This window comes from Dreissena polymorpha, chromosome 1, assembly GCF_020536995.1.
Source record: "Dreissena polymorpha isolate Duluth1 chromosome 1, UMN_Dpol_1.0, whole genome shotgun sequence".
Taxonomy (NCBI): domain Eukaryota; kingdom Metazoa; phylum Mollusca; class Bivalvia; order Myida; family Dreissenidae; genus Dreissena; species Dreissena polymorpha.
Genome location: NC_068355.1, coordinates 208871651 through 208889979, shown reverse-complemented (window position 1 = coordinate 208889979; position 18329 = coordinate 208871651). Strand labels below are relative to the sequence as shown.

Below are 18329 nucleotides of genomic sequence, written 5' to 3'. Positions count from 1 at the left end.
TCTCTATATGTCGCAGTTTGTACTTTGTAGCAGGCGACTCAACAATAGGGATCATGTGAGTTGAAAGAACTTTATTCGGGATTTTTTTCCCGAAATTCCGTTTTGGAAATTTGGAATTCGTTGGTTGGTTTGGAGCAGACTTATTAAAATGACACAAAAAGTGGTAAAAAACATTAAATAAGTTTTTTAGAATACTCGATTTACTTTGAATTATTACAATTTATTCAGGTATCTTGAGGTATCTTTAATTTTGTGATAATTAAGGACTATTGGATATCGGCACATTTGTTTCATGCCATGCTTGCCTTTATATTAATAAAAAGAAGCAAAGGCTTAGATCATACCGACAATTAACGATTGCCAGGTTTAATTACTCCAGAACAAAGGGATTATCGTTATAAAAGAGACAGATTAATTAACAACATAATTGACACGTACACTACCGCGGGCGGGTGATGACAATCAACAATACACATAACCGCGAAAATGTGATTACCTTGCTTCGTGGTAAAGATATTTTGAAATATACGGGAATTGAAATGAAAAAAATGAAAAAAGGTCTTTGCCGAAATTTCATTTTTGCCGAAAATATTGGGGCGGCAACCGCCGCCCCTGTCGCCCCAGCTCCGACGCCTCTGCAAAAATGCATATAATGACTATTTTAGAGCACGGTAAATGTTCAGTATTACTGTTTCCTCACAAATATCATAACTAAAACGAAAATTTACTAATCTGAAACAACTTTTTTAATTTTGTCAATTTACCAAAACGTAAAAAGGCCCCTTTAAATGCTTCATGTCGATAAATGAAAACACTGGAGCTTAAAAGCTCCAGTAAAAAACAAGATTACAATTAAAAAAAGAAAAAGGTAACCATTAAATGGGCTCGAACTATTGACCCCTGGAGTAAAAGTCTTACACTTGTACCACTCGGTCATTCAGGCTCATTCAATGAATTATGTATTTTAAACTAAATAAGCAATCCTCGTAGTGTCACAAAAATGTTCAGTATTACTGTTTTCCTCACAAATAGCATAACAGTCTAACTACTACGAAAATTTGCGAATATGAAACATTTTTTTTTGTCAATTTACCAAAACGTGAAAAGCTCCCTTTTATAATCGCAAACATCTAACACAAATATAATGCGAAACTATTTCCGGTTTTACAACTTTCCCACGTTAATTGAAAGCATCAAGGCATACTTATTATGATACATTGGCCGCTTTATATGATAATCTTCGAAACACACTTATTAAAGACCCCACTAGAACGATTTTCGAGTTAACGTCTTGTATAACAATGCCTGGTTGCGCAATATAGTGTCTCGTCAGTGAATCATAAGGGCGCGAAGTTGTAATAGATACCAAAGGAGCGGATGTACTGCAGAACGCACTCGTAGCAGAAGTCAAACTGGTCCTGAAACATTAAATAACGAAAATCTGAAGTAAAAAAGTGATATTGGTTATATTTACAAGGACCGCTTCTATAATATGCCAGGTTAAATATGTCCGTTTCCAACATAAACGTGGTGATTTTCATCACAGGTGTGTAGCGTAGGGCTATGATATAAATTAGTAAAAACATCATTTTAAAAGAAAAATAATCAAATTATGACGAAAAATCAACTTCTCTGAGAAAATCACAATCAAATATATTTGATAGTGATTTTTTCTTTCTAGAAGTTGATTTTTCGTTGATTATTTTTCATTCAAAGTAATGTTTTTACCAGATAATATACATGTAATAGCCGCACGCAACCACATGTGTTGACTCCCTGAAGATTTCATACTTGCATCGGGTCATGTAGGAATCAAATATCATTTTTCTGATGTTCATCACAAACTATCAATACTTTGATATGTAACCATACGTGTATATTCCTCCTGACACGTATAAACTATTTACACATTGATAACGACTAACTGTGTATTGATTGCGCCATGTCTTCCTGTCTTGACCTCTCGGACGGCATTAATGAACTGGGAATAAATTGATTCAGGGTACCCACGTATTGTAAGAGCAATTTCTTGTAGCCGCTTGGACCTTTCCGACGGCTTCCATGAACTATTTATACTTAGTTTAAGCGTACTTGTGTATCAAAAGCTCCATGACCTATGGCATTGACGTTTCTAACAGAATTCATGCGCTATTTATGTCGCGGGTAATGTTACATGAGCATTGATAGCGAAACTGCTTTTCGCCTTGATCTCTCTGACCGTATCCATGAATGAATAATGCAGTGGTTGTAGTAACGTGTGAATGAGCTCTATGTTGCCTGTGTTTTATAATTCTGACAGATTTCTTCAACTATTAATACAGTGCTTAAGGTTACATGTGCATTAATGGCATTGCCTATTATGTCAGCGTTAATTAACTTTTTATTCGGTTGCTATGATAACCAGTGTTTTAATATTATAAAGTTTTCTTGCCTTGACCGTTCATGAATCATTAATATGGCTGACGTTACATGTGTAGAGATGGCGCAAAGTTTCCCGGACTTGACCATTCTGACAGCGTCCATGAATCATTAATACTATGACTGACGTTACCTGGGTAGAGATAGCCCAATGTCTCATAGCCTTGACCATTCTGACGGCTTTCATGAAATATTAATACAGTGGTTGATGTTACCTGTGTAGAGATGGCGCCATGTCTCCTTGCTTTTCTGACAGCGTTCTTGACTGATTGAGTCGGTGGTTATTGTATAAATACAGTGATCAATGTTACCTGGGCAGCGATAGCGCCATGCCTCCTTGCCATAACCTTTCTGACAGCGTTTACGACGCTGACCTCGTGGTAGATCGCAATCTTCTGTAGCAAAGTGGACACCACAGAGAACAAACCACACTTCATGGCACCGTCACTGAAGTTCAGACAGTATGAAATGAGAATATTTATTGCACTGTATACTTGAATATAAGCAAAAGATACCATCAACTTTATAACAAGGCAATATCACATTTTAGAAGTATGATGGCACTCATATAAGCTTTATACTTTTTCCAAATCAAATTATAGGAGTGGTCCTTGCTTCGGAGGAAACGAAACAGAAACTATACGTATAAAAACACTGTTCTGGTCAATTTTGCAAATATGTGAGTAAAAAGCGTATATGAATTGCGGCGACTAATTCATTATGACAATTGACATATTCACGAGCTTGACCTTTGCATGAACCATATTGAAGAAATTTAACACGACGAAACAACAACCGGTATCAGCTTAATTACCATTCTAGTCTACTTACAGACAGTGAAGTACAACGGGTCCACGGTTGGTCCCTTCAGACGCCAATTTCTCCACATTGTGAATGAACTGAATGAAATTGGCAGGAGAATTTGGAACGCTTTTGTCTTGTTCCCAGTCCGCATACGAGATATGCGTTACCGTTTTCTTATGGCCTCCGTTCTGAATTATGATAAAGCGAAACTCAAGTTTTTTTGTGTTAACGGGAGAGAACACGTGCTCTTTATTTTCAAAAAACCTACAACCATTTATCAACAACTATTTCCTGACACAGTAAGAATTTTCCTATCATCGTCAAGCAATTTCAGCAAGATGGTATTTCACGATGCAAACAAACATACCGATGCTGAAATAAAATTTAGCTTGAGTGTAAAACGACTTATTAATTGTGGTGCAAGTAAACAGCATGCATATTATTTTTGTGTTGCTTTATTATTAATAAAATCTCATAACAACTAGCCTTTTTAGTACCACAGATTATGAACATATTTAGTTTTTGGACTACTAGTATTTTCATAATTGGGCCATACTTTCTTGTTCTCCACCACGAGACGTCTCAGCACACAGTTGTTCATCTGCTCGTCCATTTTGAAGCTGCTGACTGTGAAATCTCCTCGAGAAAGGACCTGGTTATCCGCTGGGTAGTACATACCCACATCCTTAGCACAAATGACATCAAATAAACTCCAATTTTAGTAAACACGCAACATAAAGTATGTATTCCATCAGAAACCTGTGGAACATATATGCATACACGACTTATGTTTGGACAAATACCAATCACACAGTTTCTTAGTTTTTTTGTTCCTACAAAAATACTAACTGCATTCTTACTCTTTAAAATTGGTAACATTTACAACTTATAAATTCATATTTTTCTCTACATTTAAATTCGCCTTTGGTGAAAGTTTTAGCAATATTCGTTATGCAGTAAAGGAGGACATGGTTCCACCAAGTTAAAAAGTCTAAATACCAATAAAGAAAAAACATACAAAGGATCATTCTAGGTCGTAGCCAAAATCCTGTCGTAACAATTAACAACCACAATTGAAAGGTTTTCAGCTGCGAAAGTTAAAGCAAAATCCTGCCTTATAGTGAAAACAAACTACAACGCACCATATAACTTGATTGAAACGATAATTCTGTATACTATGATGTCCTATGTATGATGGCTCTTGTGCCATTAACAAAATTGGACTTGAAAGTTTCAAGAGCTATACATAATAAGGTTCAAAAAGAAAAAGAGTTATGCATGCTAACACCGGATAAAGCCATACTGCCTTAACAACAACACACATTTTCGTTACGTACATACGCGATAATATGCGGAGAAACAAGGACAATTCGTAATGCCTCCAACAAAAAAGTTATACTTGAGTTATCAGAAAACATCGTATCTCACTTTACTTTCCTGAGTCTGTTCAAAGCTGACGATACATGGACAGTCCTCCTGGTAGACCAGGCTTAGGAAGTCCACAACGGTGCCTGGTAGAGGGGACTGGGCTGCGATGTAGTGACGCTTTGTCGTTAAACTCTGTATGTACCAATCAATTGATAAAAAACGGACAAACACAAAAGAGGTTTGATAGTTTATATATAACTGCATTTGATATTTAATTATGCTTTTAAAGCATGCACTAGATGTTTCTTGAACAAATAAATGCAGTTTAAGCTACAGTTTTGTCAAGTTTAATACATGAAATAATTAAAACTTTGGTACATACGTCAATATAGACAGCGTTGATATAGTCGCCTGTACCAGAAAGGACTTGCAGTCGAGGTCTGTATTCATCACCTGTGGAAACAAACATGCAAAATAAGATGAGTACCGGTATTCAAACATTAGCTAAATTGTTTCGAGACGGTTCACTGTTGACAAGTTTAATTAATTAAAAAATAATATAGTTCAGACAAATCTAAAACTAAATGTATAAAACATAATTATAAACAAATAACTGTTTTTCATACACTTACTTATTTTTGGAAATTACCTGTGTTTAGGTGTTAAGAGAAAATATAACTTGAAGGATTTGAGAAAAACATTAAACCCGGCCTTTAACACAAAGGAAGTTTATTGACTGAAAAAGTAGATCATATATTGTACACGCACTGAATCGTGTCAGCGACATCCCAAAATACTTAAGAATGGGGATACACAAGACGGAAGTGAAATAGAAACAGTTTCTGATTGCTGTATGCGTAGGTTGTGATTTAATCTGGATTGAATACACCCGGTTATGTATCCGTTTACACTTGAAACAAAATATATTTCCCTCAACTCTTACAATTTAGATGGTCACTGTAAGTAGTCGTACTTCATTACTAAACTCGACACAAATAGACAGTTTCTCATTTCTATATTCGTAGGTTTTTATTTAGGGTGGATTTAATGAATCCGTTTACACTTGAAAAAGACCCCCTCCATATCTGATGAAACCCAAAAAATATGTGTTTATAATTTCCTTAACTCTTATAATTTAGACGATCAATGTTAATAGTCGTACTTCATTATTAAACACAACATCAATGTGCGACATTCTTACGCATATAAACCAAGTAAAACAATTACCTGGGATATCAGCCCCACGCCGATTTTTGTTCTTTAAACTTTTATTTCTTGTCATATTGTCCTGTTCCTCAGGAACCATATGTTGAGAAATAGACATCAGTAGCTAAAATTCACGAACATCATATTGTAATACGTGTGTTACATTAACTTATCAAATTAATACACATGCAATACAAATCTACAGCAATAAGAACAAGGCAAAAAAATAGCCTGAGCTAAGAAAAAATAATAAAATTATAATGATTGCATAAATTATTTAACAAGCATTAGATTATTGTCAAATAAAGAAGAAAATATATTTACATTGAACTGCTTTTCTCGTTGCTGTTGTCCTGTCTCTGAGACATAGTTCTCGAACTGGTTAGCGGCCACGGGCGCGCAGTCAATGGTCAAGGCGTGAACAAGGGCCCTGTGTAGAAACTCGTATTGTTCCTGAAATATTAAATCACACAAACCACTTTGACATCGATTTGAGTGCCATGCGCGTTGTATTTTGGTGTAGATAAGAAGAGATTTATTACCAGCACATATTCATGAGATGCTTACATCAGTACAAATGTTTTGTTCACGGTAAACCATACGATAATTTGCATATATTTCGTTGGACGTGTGTTTGACCTACCACTGTCTGGATCATGTTGACCCTGTTTCTTCTCATATTCAACACACATCCTTGTATCTCCACGGCTCCCTCTGCCTCACCCTCGTGTATCAGAATGTCCAGGGCGATGTAGGTTCCCGTGCGGCCTATACCGGCACTAAAGGGAAATCAAACAAGATATATAGATTGGTAATGTCCTCATTTATAAGAATATTCATTTACATCCCCATACGGCCTATAACAGCACGAACAACATTCCAAACAATAAGTATAATTTTATTTTGCCCTCTTGTATCAGAACATCCACTTCAATTTATATCAGTGTACGACAAAAGTGACCGCTTATACGTTGATATTGTGGTATATGATTAATATTAATCGTACAAACGACCAATTTCTGTACAGTATTGACATATTGACGATAATTCGAATATTTGTTTGTGTTTTAAAGTTCACCAAATATGTTATTGTTTTATACGTTCTGAATACTTATCATGCTTATCAAACAAAACAATTTGCAACATATATATTCACCTGCGATGCACAATTGTGGGCACTTCTAGATTGGTCGAAATTCGTAGCACTCTCTGTATGAACTCTACCAGTGTAGTACATACCTGCAGTGCACAAGAGTGGGTCCGTCCAGTTTGGTCTAAACTCTCAGTACCCTCTTAATGAACTCTATCAGTGTTGTACCTACCTGCAGAGCACGAGAGTGGGTCCGTCCAGTTTGGTCTGAACTCGTAGGACCCTCTGTCTGAACTCTATCAGTTTTGTACCTACCTGCAGTGCACAAGAGTGGGTCCGTCCAGTTTGGTCTGAACTCTCAGGACCCTCTTAATGAACTCTATCAGTGTTGTACCTACCTGCAGTGCACGAGGGTGGTGCCGTCCAGTTTGGTCTGAACTCGTAGGACCCTCTGTCTGAACTATACCAGTGTTGTCCATACATGCAGTACACGAGAGTGGGTCCATTCAGTTTGGTCTGAACTCGTAGGACCCTCTGTCTGAACTCTATCAGTTTTGTACATACCTGCAGTGCACAAGAGTGGGTCCGTCCAGTTTGGTCTGAACTCACAGGACCCTCTCTCTGAACTCTACCAATGTTGTACATACCTGCAGTGCACGAGTGTGGGTCCGTCCAGTTTGGTCTGAACTCGCAGGACCATCTGTCTGAACTCTATCAGTTTTGTACATACCTGCAGTACACGAGGGTGGGTCCGTCCAGTTTGGTCTGAACTCGTATGACCCTCTGTCTGAACTATACCAGTGTTGTACATACCTGCAGTGCATGAGGGTGGATCCGTACAGTTTGGTCTGAACTCGCAGGACGCTCTGTCTGAACTCTATCAGTGTTGTACATGCCTTCAGTGCATGAGAGTGGGTCCGTCCAGTTTGGTCTGAACTCGCAGGACCCTCTGTATGAACTCTGTCAGTGCTGTGCATACCTGCAGTGCACGAGAGTGGGTCCGTCCAGTTTGGTCTGAACTCGCAGAACTCTCTGTCTGAACTCTATCAGTGTTGTACATACATGCAGTACACAAGAGTGGGTCCGTCCAGTTTGGTCTGAACTCGCAGGACCCTCTGTCTGAACTCTATCAGTGCTGTGCATACCCGCAGTGCACGAGAGTGGGTCCGTCCAGTTTGGTCTGAACTCGCAATACTCTCTGTCTGAATTCTATTAGTGTTGTACATACCTACAGTGCACGAGAGTAGGTCCGTCCAGTTTGGTATGAACTTGTAGGACCCTCTGTCTGAACCCTACCAGTGCTGTACATACCTACAGTGCACGAGTGTGGGTCCGTCCAGTTTGGTCTGAACTCGCAGAACTCTCTGTCTGAACTCTATCAGTGTTGTACATACATGCAGTACACGAGAGTGGGTCCGTCCAGTTTGGTTTGAACTCGCATGACCCTCTGTCTAAACTCTATCAGTGTTGTTCATACATGCAGTACACGAGAGTGGGTCCGTCCAGTTTGGTCTGAACTCGTAGGACCCTCTGTCTGAACTCTATCAGTGCTGTACATACCTTCAGTGCACGAGCGTGGGTCCGTCCAGTTTGGTCTAAACTCACAGGACCCTCTGTCTGAACTCTATCAGTGTTGTACATACCTTCAGTGCACGAGCGTGGGTCCGTCCAGTTTGGTCTGAACTCGTAGGACCCTCTGTCTGAACTCTATCAGTGTTGTACATACCTTCAGTGCACGAGGGTGGGTCGTCCAGTTTGGTCTGAACTCGTAGGACCCTCTGTCTAAATTCTATCTGTGCTGTGCATACCTGCAGTGCACGAGGGTGGATCCGTCCAGTTTGGTCTGAACTCGTAGGACCCTCTGTCTGAACTCTATCAGTTTTGTACATACCTGCAGTGCACGAGAGTGGGCCCATCCAGTTTGGTATGAACTCACAGGACCGTCTGTCTGAACTATACCAGTGTTGTACATACATGCAGTGCACGAGAGTGGGTCTGTCTAGTTTGGTCTGAACTCGCAGGACCCTCTGTCTGAACTCTATCAGTGTTGTACATACCTGCAGTGCACGAGCGTGGGTCCGTCCAGTTTGGTCTGAACTCGCATGACCCTCTGTCTAAATTCTATCAGAGCTGTCACATCCTCTGGGATCCCCTTGTCAGGCCACGCAGTGAAGTGAAGGTGGTGAAGGGTACGACAGTTCGAACCCTGCGTATGAAACAATTAAGGTTCTGATTACATAGCATATTCAAATGGAAGTATTTTTATGCAATGTAAATCAAATCACAAAATATATAAAGCATGCTACCAAACTATTTCAGGTATATAGTAAGTGAATTTGAATAATTCTTAATACTATCATTCGTTGAGTCTTGATTCCTGTTTAGATGAAACACCGATATACTGACGGTAAGGTATTCACCACAGTATTGTTCATGCATTAAAGCTACGCTACATATACATTTCAGGTCACAATAATTCACGCTTACGTGGGTCATTTTGAACGTTCGACGTGTATATTCAGCATACACGTCCTCTGTTATTCCCTTCACTAGCACATCACCATACGCCTTTGTATCATCGACATCAGGCCAGTACTTCTCACACTTCGTTTTCTGAACATGTGTGGATAATAAACCATTTACTTTAAAATTTTTGACGCACAGTGTTCACAACGTCCAAAAATTTTTCTATGAATAGTATGAGCTTTTAAAACAAACGTATCGACGATGAATGTTATACTATTATTATAATGATATCTCCAAATATTTATTAGTATTATCCGTAATGCGCTGAACGGACCCATTTCAACATACCGTGCATAAATCTGCGTTTCATATACTTGCGTCAATCTGAGTTTCAATATGCATACTGTAATAGTAAAAGCATTGTATACTGACCCCTTCTTCATCCAAGTTGGTAACCATGACTACCCTCTCCACCTTGTGTTGCCAGATCATCTTCCAGAATATCCCGAAGTCACCCATCTGCTTCTTCATGGGGCCTGTATTAAACAAGCTGGAATGTGTGACTACTTTGTGAGTTTATAATGAGCTCAATGTTAAAACAGTACTTCTACATGTGAGTTCACTTTTCTCTTTTTAATAGAGATACGATGAAAACCAAGAACGTGCTATATTTGTATAATGTACATATTTGGTTGAATACTGACTAATCATCTGCTTTCATATTTGCCTGCTTGGTTCATCCCGTTAATACTCAATCTCGCTTTGCTTTATAGATGAGGTTAAACAGCACAAATAACAATACACAAATAACTCACCAAGTGAAGCGATGTATGCATTTCTTTTAAGAAAACCCTGAAAACGAAGGGTAAGCATATAATGAATGACGTTACCATACTTTTGTCAAACGCTAATTGTGTGTAAAATCATTTGGTACCTCGTTTTAACCATCAAGAACAGTCACGTTTATATAGGCAGTATAACCTTACTTTGAGATGATACTTACATCAACGAAGTTTGCGTTGATGTAATCATTCTTGCCACCTTTAACCTTGATCCTCGTGTCATCATCTGGATTTTTTAGTATAGTTATAAAATCAACACATGAGTTAATGCAGACAATATGAAACTTAAGCAATTTAATAATAGAATTCGTGAAACAGACAGGAGCTCAAAGTCTTTATATGGTCATTCAAGACAAGTGCATGTTTAAACGGAGACGTATGTGCACAATGTTAAGAGAACTACTTACACGCATATATTCCTTGGTATCGGTTTTTAGCGACATTATCAGGCTTTCTGGCTTCATTGTGTGGCCGCGTAAGACCGTATGGGAATTTCTGTAATTCATGTTAATCGATATAAATAAGGCGCTGAACTATTTTCACGTGAATGTTTTGAACGTAAACAAAAATTTGATCAAATAAATTACATTGTACTTAACTAAATGTACAGATACACTAAATACGTACTAGATTATTGTGCATGCTGACGGTACGAAGAGAACGAAGATAAAAAGTTGCATATAGATCTTTTTATAAATCGGAAAAATGTAATGGTCGATACAAAAACTACAAAAAGGCCATTACATCAAATTCCTCCTGGAAGTATTCAAACGGTTTCGACGCCACGAATTCGGCGAGTTCATCCACCACGATCTTTCGCTGCAGAATGTCTAGCAGACCAATATAATAAACGTTCTCTTCTTGCTGGACAGGGGAATGAGGGCGATATTGATGCCTAGCTAGTGTGCGTCTTTCATCATCGTCTATTAAAATACTGCATACTGTTTATCCCACTGCATTAGTGATATTGCTCAGAACTACTGATTAAATACAGCATTGTAAAATTAGATTCGATTAATTGAACGACAATATTGCCGTTAATATTATACCAAACGAAGTGCGTTGAACGGAACTTTAAAACTTATTCACTTTCACTATATACGTTGTCTTCTTAAACTTATAAATACGCAAACCTCCTTTTAATAACTTGAAAATACAGTATTTTACACAAGCTTTGGTAGAATTTACGGATTATATTAGCAATACAAATGTAAAAAAACATTTCTGGCTAGCCATAACAGAGATGGTTGTTAGTATAGTGGATACCTATTTCCAGAACGTCCACATCTGTGTCCGACTCAAACTGCAGAGAGTCGCCATTCCGTCTCAAGGACAGTACTTCCTCCGAACGGTCATAGTTAGGGTTAGCTACCAAAATCTTTGCGGGACTAATAACTGAGAAAAAAAACTTTGTAATGTTTTAAAATTATTTTTATTAAATTATACTATCATGATTACCTTGTTTAAAATAATACTTCTTTAAATACTTCCAACAAGCGGCAAAGTTACCATACACATCAGTGGATGCTATAGTACAATATATACTGCACTACAAACTTTGTATCAATACTCGCATATATAGTTGTGTTAAAATATTAAAAATACGTCCGGGTAACATATTTTAGAGGTGAGGTTTGTGCTTTTCAATTTCAAAAATAATATCTGGTGGATTCAAAACATTTGAAAACAGAAATAACTTCGTATGGTTAGAGCTATTAATGATGGTGCAGGTATTGTACAGGTTTTAGAAGGTTGAAGAATGTAATTTAACGCATTTGTGTCCTCTCAAGCGAAAAATAATTGGGACACCCACTCTGTTTGCCATTTAAGTTATATGATATAGCAGGAAGTAAACGAAGCCATAAAGCGCAAAATGATCGACCGCGATACATTGAATGGCTAAAGAATAATAATAGTAAATAAACATAAAACTTAACCAGTAAAACGTATTAACGACAACGAATTTGTGATTGAAGGGTTCAAAAACCGCCGAAGCATTGTCATTTGTGGCACAGAGGTAAATCACCTGGCTATGAGTCAATGAAAATATTATATTTATCTTGTAATGTCACAGATTCGAATCCAACTATCGTCAATAACTGTTGATATTGCACAACATTCTTCATTAATTAGTATTATTAAACATTGAATGTATCTGCTTAATTTAAACATAGTATAAAAGCTTTACGGCTTCGTAATATAATATTAAAATTCATTTCTAACATAACAGCAACAAAGATAATGCCACTGTAATGTTTTGTGTTGTTGGGAGTACTCAACACTGTTTTAATATGTGTTTCAAATATAAATACAAACACAGTACGTGATAATTATAGTACTAAATACCTAAAATAATATTTAAAACATTAACATATGGACAAATAGATGTAACATTAAACATTAAAAATATATGCTCTTGAAGGATTTGAATTCACATTAATAGAAAAAAAATATTACACAATTTTCAGCATTCAGTGAATCTGAGGAAATTTTCAAGATTACCAATAGCGTTTTAAGTATTCAAGTTATTTATTTTCTTAACTGCTACTGCAGATTGTTTATAGACAATTATTATTTATAGACCGGCCAATATATCGCCGTCGGATTATACCTATTGATCGTTCAGGCAATGTTCCAATGGTGTGGTATTCGTTTGTACTGGTTGTCAGATTTTCATCTGATTTGACCGACTGCTCAGGTGAGTCTTTACGTTGTCTAATGGTAAAAAATCTATTGGGTTAACACATACGTAAAACACATAACCGAGGTAAACCAAAAACAATGATAACGTGCGTGTTTTAATATCGATGCAATATTTTTTTGCCAATTTTATCGCATTTTCAAACAAACGTTTTAATTTTTTACATTTTCACTGACTACTTTTTCGCAGTAAAACCCGTACGCATGTTAATTGAAATTGTCAAATGAGTAGAAAAATATAGTTCTTCATTCATTACACGGCACTATACTTCTACAAATAAAAACGGTTTACCTCTTCCTCCTGATCACAACCACTACCACCACACTAATCACTAATAGCACCACAACTCCGCCTACAGCGCCAGCGATTACTGGTACTGGTGGTCCGTCATTCGTTTCCAGAGACGTTCCAGCATCATTCGTTTCCACAGATGTCTTTTGAATATCTATTTTGTTATGAAAATTGTAATTGAAGCGTAACATCAGCGGTTGGAAATTAAAATATGTAGCTGTACATTTAACGGAACAGTTTCTCGGGCAAGGCTCGATAAAAAACATTCATTAAAAATATTCTGCATGTGCGCGTGTCCATGTCATGCTTTTTTTGGTTTGTATATGTGATTTGTATATATCACTATTGGTCGATTCAATTTTGTTTTAATAAACTAGATATATGTATATGTCAAAGATATGATATTATGGTTGCTATATTGTAATCATTTTATTACTTTAATTTGTTCTTGTACACGTGTATAACACAAAGTAATAAATGTATACCCAGTAGCATTTTGTACAGAGAAATTAATTTATTGTCGCCATTTTACTTCTACCAATATGACACAAAATTATATCTAACAGTCAAAAACTTAAACTACGAATCCTTTTTTGGAAGAAATAAAAAACTGCTCAAAATTAACTGAAGTAATTTAAATATGAGAGTTTCTCTAAAACTAACGAATTAATCATTATTGAACTAACCATATGATTCGGGCAAGGCAAAACAAACGGGAATAATAACCCATGAACAACAAATATGTTCGCTATTGACAATTTCTTATTCATTTAAAAGTCTTACCACATATATATCCACTGTATCCATCATTGCAGCCTCCAACACACGTGCCATTATCAGAACATCTACTCCCTGTTGAAACTGGTGCACACTTTCTTGGACACTGATTTTCACATGTCTTGCCGTAATAATCTTTAACACAACCGATCAGACATTCACCATTATTTGAACATGCGCTGCCATCGGAACCATTGAGACAGTTAGTAGAGCACGCTTCCTCGCATTTGGAGCCGAAATAATTCCCCACACATCCGCCAGTACATGTTCCATTGCTCGTACATTCTCCTGTGTTTGCACAGTGGTTTGAACACGCATTCTGGCATTTACCTCCGAAATGATTTCCCACACATCCATGTGAACACACACCCGTACCGGGATCACATACGTTATTGAGACACGTGGCGCTACATGTTTCATTACACGTGGGACCATACAAACCTGTATTGTTGCATGCTAAGCAGGTACCTTTTACAATGTCGCAACCGTCTAAAGAACAGTTTGCGCTACATGTTAATTCACATAGATCACCATGATAACCGCTCTTGCAAGCAGTGCATTTCAAACCGAAACAACTTAAACACTTAGCAGGACATATGGTTTCATTACATAGTACACCAGTGTATCCCAGCATACAGCGGTAGCAATGACCATTTGTTTTATTACACATATTATCTAGGCAATACGCAGGACAGGTGTGTTTACAATAAAGTCCATAACTCCCTGGGTAACATGCATTGCACGAACCGTTTTCTTTGACACATTCACCATCACATAGCGGACAGGTAACGTTACAGAGTTCACCATAATAGCCAGAATTACATTCTTTACATTTTCCTGACAACTTATCACACCCATTTCTACATTCGTTTGAACAACTTTTGTTACAGTACACACCATACCAACCTTTGTCACAAGTGTGGCATTCTCCTGTGATCAGGTAACAACCTTGTTGACAATTAACTGGACACGTCTGTCCACATTTTGTTCCATAATATCCGCGTACACAACTCGTGCAATTGCTTTCATCTACACAATTTTCACACTTGACAGGGCATGTTTTTTCACACTTACCCGTATGTATGTCACATGATCCATCGCTGCAATTTGTATTACAAGATGCATTGCAGGTTACTCCATAAAATCCATCTGGACACACAGAGCAGGACGTTTGGTTGGTACATTCAGCACACCGACTCCAACACAGATTGTTACAATGTATTCCATAGAATCCGGTTGGACACCGGCACACGCCACTCGTTTTATCACACACATCCTGACACTTATCTCCACAAGCCTGATTACAATACACTGAATAAAACCCGTCTATACACTGACATTGGCCTGTGTTCCAATCACATGTACCATTAATGCACCCATGTCCACAGACATTAGCACATGATGCACTAAAGAATCCTGACTTACAGGATGTACACACACCAACCGTGTCACATGTCCTGCAGTTTAAGCTGTTACACTGCTCACAATCCTTACTATTCCAACTGATATAGAAACCATCAATGCAGCTTAAGCACTTGTTCCCTATGGAGCAGTTCGTACACTTGTCGGAACACGATAGTTGACCTACAATGACATACAAATATTAACAGGTAGAATCTTGTAAATTATTATACACGAGACAATATGATGTTTATGATAGTATACTCATTATTGAGATGACCCTGTCAACAATTTTATATTGCGTTTAACAAAGATATTACCCTGTACGGCGATGGCTCCACACATAACCACAGTGACAAGTGTATACACAGTTGCCATGTTTTTTCAGTATTCGGAAGAACACTTTAATTCAATAACCAATCAATCATTAATCTTTTTAACACTAGAAGTAACAAAACCAAGTCACATGAGCTGAGGAATACATAACGAACTGAATACTTCAATCCAATAAAGTGAAGGAGGTGTGTATTATTTACACGTTCTACATTGAGAATCATTCAGCCATGAATCAGGAAGTTAAATTTACAATAAGTCTAAAGGGACACTTTATTTAAAATGTTTAATTATCTAATCTAAGATAATCATTCATAATTTGTAATAAAGTCTGATAATTCCTCTAGACAAACATTTCCGATCATATTTTACGTTTTTATCTCAAAAATGATAATACTTATTGATTGTATTATTCTGAGCTACATATATTTGGTAATAGTAAAACACTGAACGGCAATCATGAAAAAGAAATGTACATTCTTCAATTTAAACGCACAGTTGATCCGCTCATGTTAAGATGTACAATTAACTTTAACGAGGAAGACATTTAATTTTTGGTGATCTGTAAGTAAACGCTTCTGTCGTTCAACCTGCGTTGACCTAATATCCAATCTCGTGTCTGTTTTTAAGCAAATTTCTACGTGTTGGTATTATAAAATATAAAAGTTTCATAAAATAATTATTTAGTTTATTTATACGTATTTCTTTTATCTAATTATTCCTAGTCAGAAGATAAAACAGGATTTATAAACGAATACAATTTGGTCAATAAATACCATAACATTTTTGCAAATTAAAGAAGACGTTTGTTTGCTTTCGGTAAAATATTGTGAAGTTTTTTTCTCAGTAAAATTAAGAAATACATATTTAGACGTTCGAAAAATTGTTAATGTTTTCACTTTTCTTAGAACAAATTTAAAGTATTATCCAAAAATTTCATTGTATTTAATGCTTTTGCTTTTTCGTTTCATGTTATAAACTTTTAGCTTTTAGCTTGTTTGATGCCCTTCTATTTTCTCACTGACTGGTACTGTAGTTATTGTGTTAAGAAATCAACATTCCAGCTGTTTCTATTCCTTAAAAATAACGAGTGGTAGTATGTTTGCTAGCACCAAACCTATACGCCGCTTGACGTACACCTCACGGTTCTATGGACGAGACAAAATCGGAGTGCTTTTTGCCTTTGACCCTGGTTCGATTTTTGTAAATTTAACAAACAACAGAGTGATCAGTTTTGATCTAATCTTTATGAAACTGGGTATGAATGAGTTTAAATTTGATCACGTGTGCCTAAAAAAATATCACATATCGTAACAATTCGTTTTACCATGCTAGAATCTGCTGTTGTAAATCAATCTTGATGAATCTTAGTGTTTATCTTGGCCGAGTTTGAATCTGTCTTACAAACGTCCGAAAAATAGGTAACCAGGTCAAATCTTTAAAACATTATGTTGCGTTTATGAACAAATTCTTACGAATCTTGCTAAAATAGATCTAGGCCAAGATAAAATCTGGGTCATCTTCATTTAGAACGAAGTCATCATTTTAAATTTCAGAAAATCCATAAAAAACTATTTAAACTACATTTACGTATCTAGATAAAACGTTTTCAAAAAAATGTTTTTATTCAGAATATCATTTTCAGGTTTGAACATGTGGTCCGAAGTGGTAAAAAGTCTTCGACAAGTGGTGCTCCTCGAACTCAAGTTAGTGCTCTCCTGATGTTTATTTTATAAACAAAGGCTTATTTGTTTGCGTTTGATTAAGAATAGCTAAAACGATAAAATAGCTATTGGTTCGCAAATCAAATATAGTGTTAGTTTGTTTCTGGTTTTCTGGATTAATCTACAATATTAATCGTACTCCACTCATTTTTTGGCGGTCAGTAAATCGGTCAATATTTGTTCTTGGTTGGCTGGTTTTCAAGTTCTATATTCACAAACTTATACTTGTAACTTAGACATTCCCGACATGGATCTGAAGCTGGAGATAATAGCATACGAACACCTTTTATGAGAAGGTCCACCTAAATGTATGTACATAATACCGTGGTATTTTTCAAAGCTGTTGAAAACCAAAGCGTTTCTAGCGTTAAGCTTATATTCCAAAAAACCGGAATTTAAACTCATACGTTAAATAATACGTACTGCTCAAATGAAACCAGGTATTGATATTAGAGCGATAATAAGCGACAAGAATTTTGAGGAAGTGACTATGCACATCACTGCTGAAATTAATTTAAATACAAACAATGACTTCGTTTACCACAATACTGTCAGAAATGTCTTAACTTGCGTTAAGTCTCTGCCCCAGCTAACAGTGTCTACGCATTGATGTAAAAAAGCAGAGTGTATCCGTTGAAAACATACATATGTTATGTAGCTCTTTAATGTGCTTTTGAATTGTGTTGTTTCTGGAAATTTGAAAGTAAGTTTTAACAGTTAAAATAAAATATTCACTCAACTTTGGCATTGGATTGAAACAATTACATGTTCATGTATATTTGTTGTGGCATCATCAACTTCAGTTACTAACTATATATATTGACATTATCTGTCAGAATATCGCACTAATTTACTGAATATTATGTATGCGGCCTTTTATATAAATGTTTCAACAAGTTTTTTTTCTA

The 18329-nt window shown here is 36.6% G+C and overlaps 2 protein-coding genes across 2 annotated transcripts; both read right to left on the bottom strand.

The window, feature by feature from the left end:
• Positions 1-1218: 1218 nt before the first annotated feature.
• On the bottom strand, positions 1219-13100 carry LOC127866140 (receptor-type tyrosine-protein phosphatase kappa-like). Its single transcript, XM_052406557.1, has 18 exons — positions 13097-13100; positions 11461-11589; positions 10939-11117; positions 10602-10689; positions 10356-10420; positions 10168-10204; positions 9785-9888; positions 9374-9499; positions 8944-9092; positions 6440-6575; positions 6121-6249; positions 5818-5920; positions 4973-5043; positions 4651-4782; positions 3779-3907; positions 3250-3410; positions 2730-2865; positions 1219-1418 (listed from the first exon to the last, which is right to left on the bottom strand). Exons 1-18 carry the CDS (start codon positions 13098-13100, stop codon positions 1338-1340), a joined length of 1959 nt encoding a protein of 652 aa, XP_052262517.1. The 3' UTR covers positions 1219-1337.
• Positions 13101-13182: 82 nt separating this feature from the next.
• Positions 13183-15742, bottom strand: LOC127866133 (multiple epidermal growth factor-like domains protein 6). The gene is made up of 3 exons (XM_052406545.1): positions 15685-15742; positions 13970-15547; positions 13183-13340 (listed from the first exon to the last, which is right to left on the bottom strand). Exons 1-3 carry the CDS (start codon positions 15740-15742, stop codon positions 13183-13185), a joined length of 1794 nt encoding a protein of 597 aa, XP_052262505.1.
• Between the last annotated feature and the right edge of the window lie 2587 nt (positions 15743-18329).

Coding starts and splice junctions, on each gene's coding strand:
- LOC127866140 (XM_052406557.1), bottom strand. Junction 9,500..9,784: donor CCAACTTGGATGAAGAAGGG/GTCAGTATACAA, acceptor ACACATGTTCAG/AAAACGAAGTGTGAGAAGTA. Junction 5,921..6,120: donor AACGAGAAAAGCAGTTCAAT/GTAAATATATTT, acceptor CGTGAATTTTAG/CTACTGATGTCTATTTCTCA.
- LOC127866133 (XM_052406545.1), bottom strand. CDS start 15,742: ATGGCAACTGTGTATACACTTGTCACTGTGGTTATGTGTGGAGCCATC. Junction 15,548..15,684: donor TGGAGCCATCGCCGTACAGG/GTAATATCTTTG, acceptor ATGTCATTGTAG/GTCAACTATCGTGTTCCGAC. Junction 13,341..13,969: donor ATACAGTGGATATATATGTG/GTAAGACTTTTA, acceptor ATAACAAAATAG/ATATTCAAAAGACATCTGTG.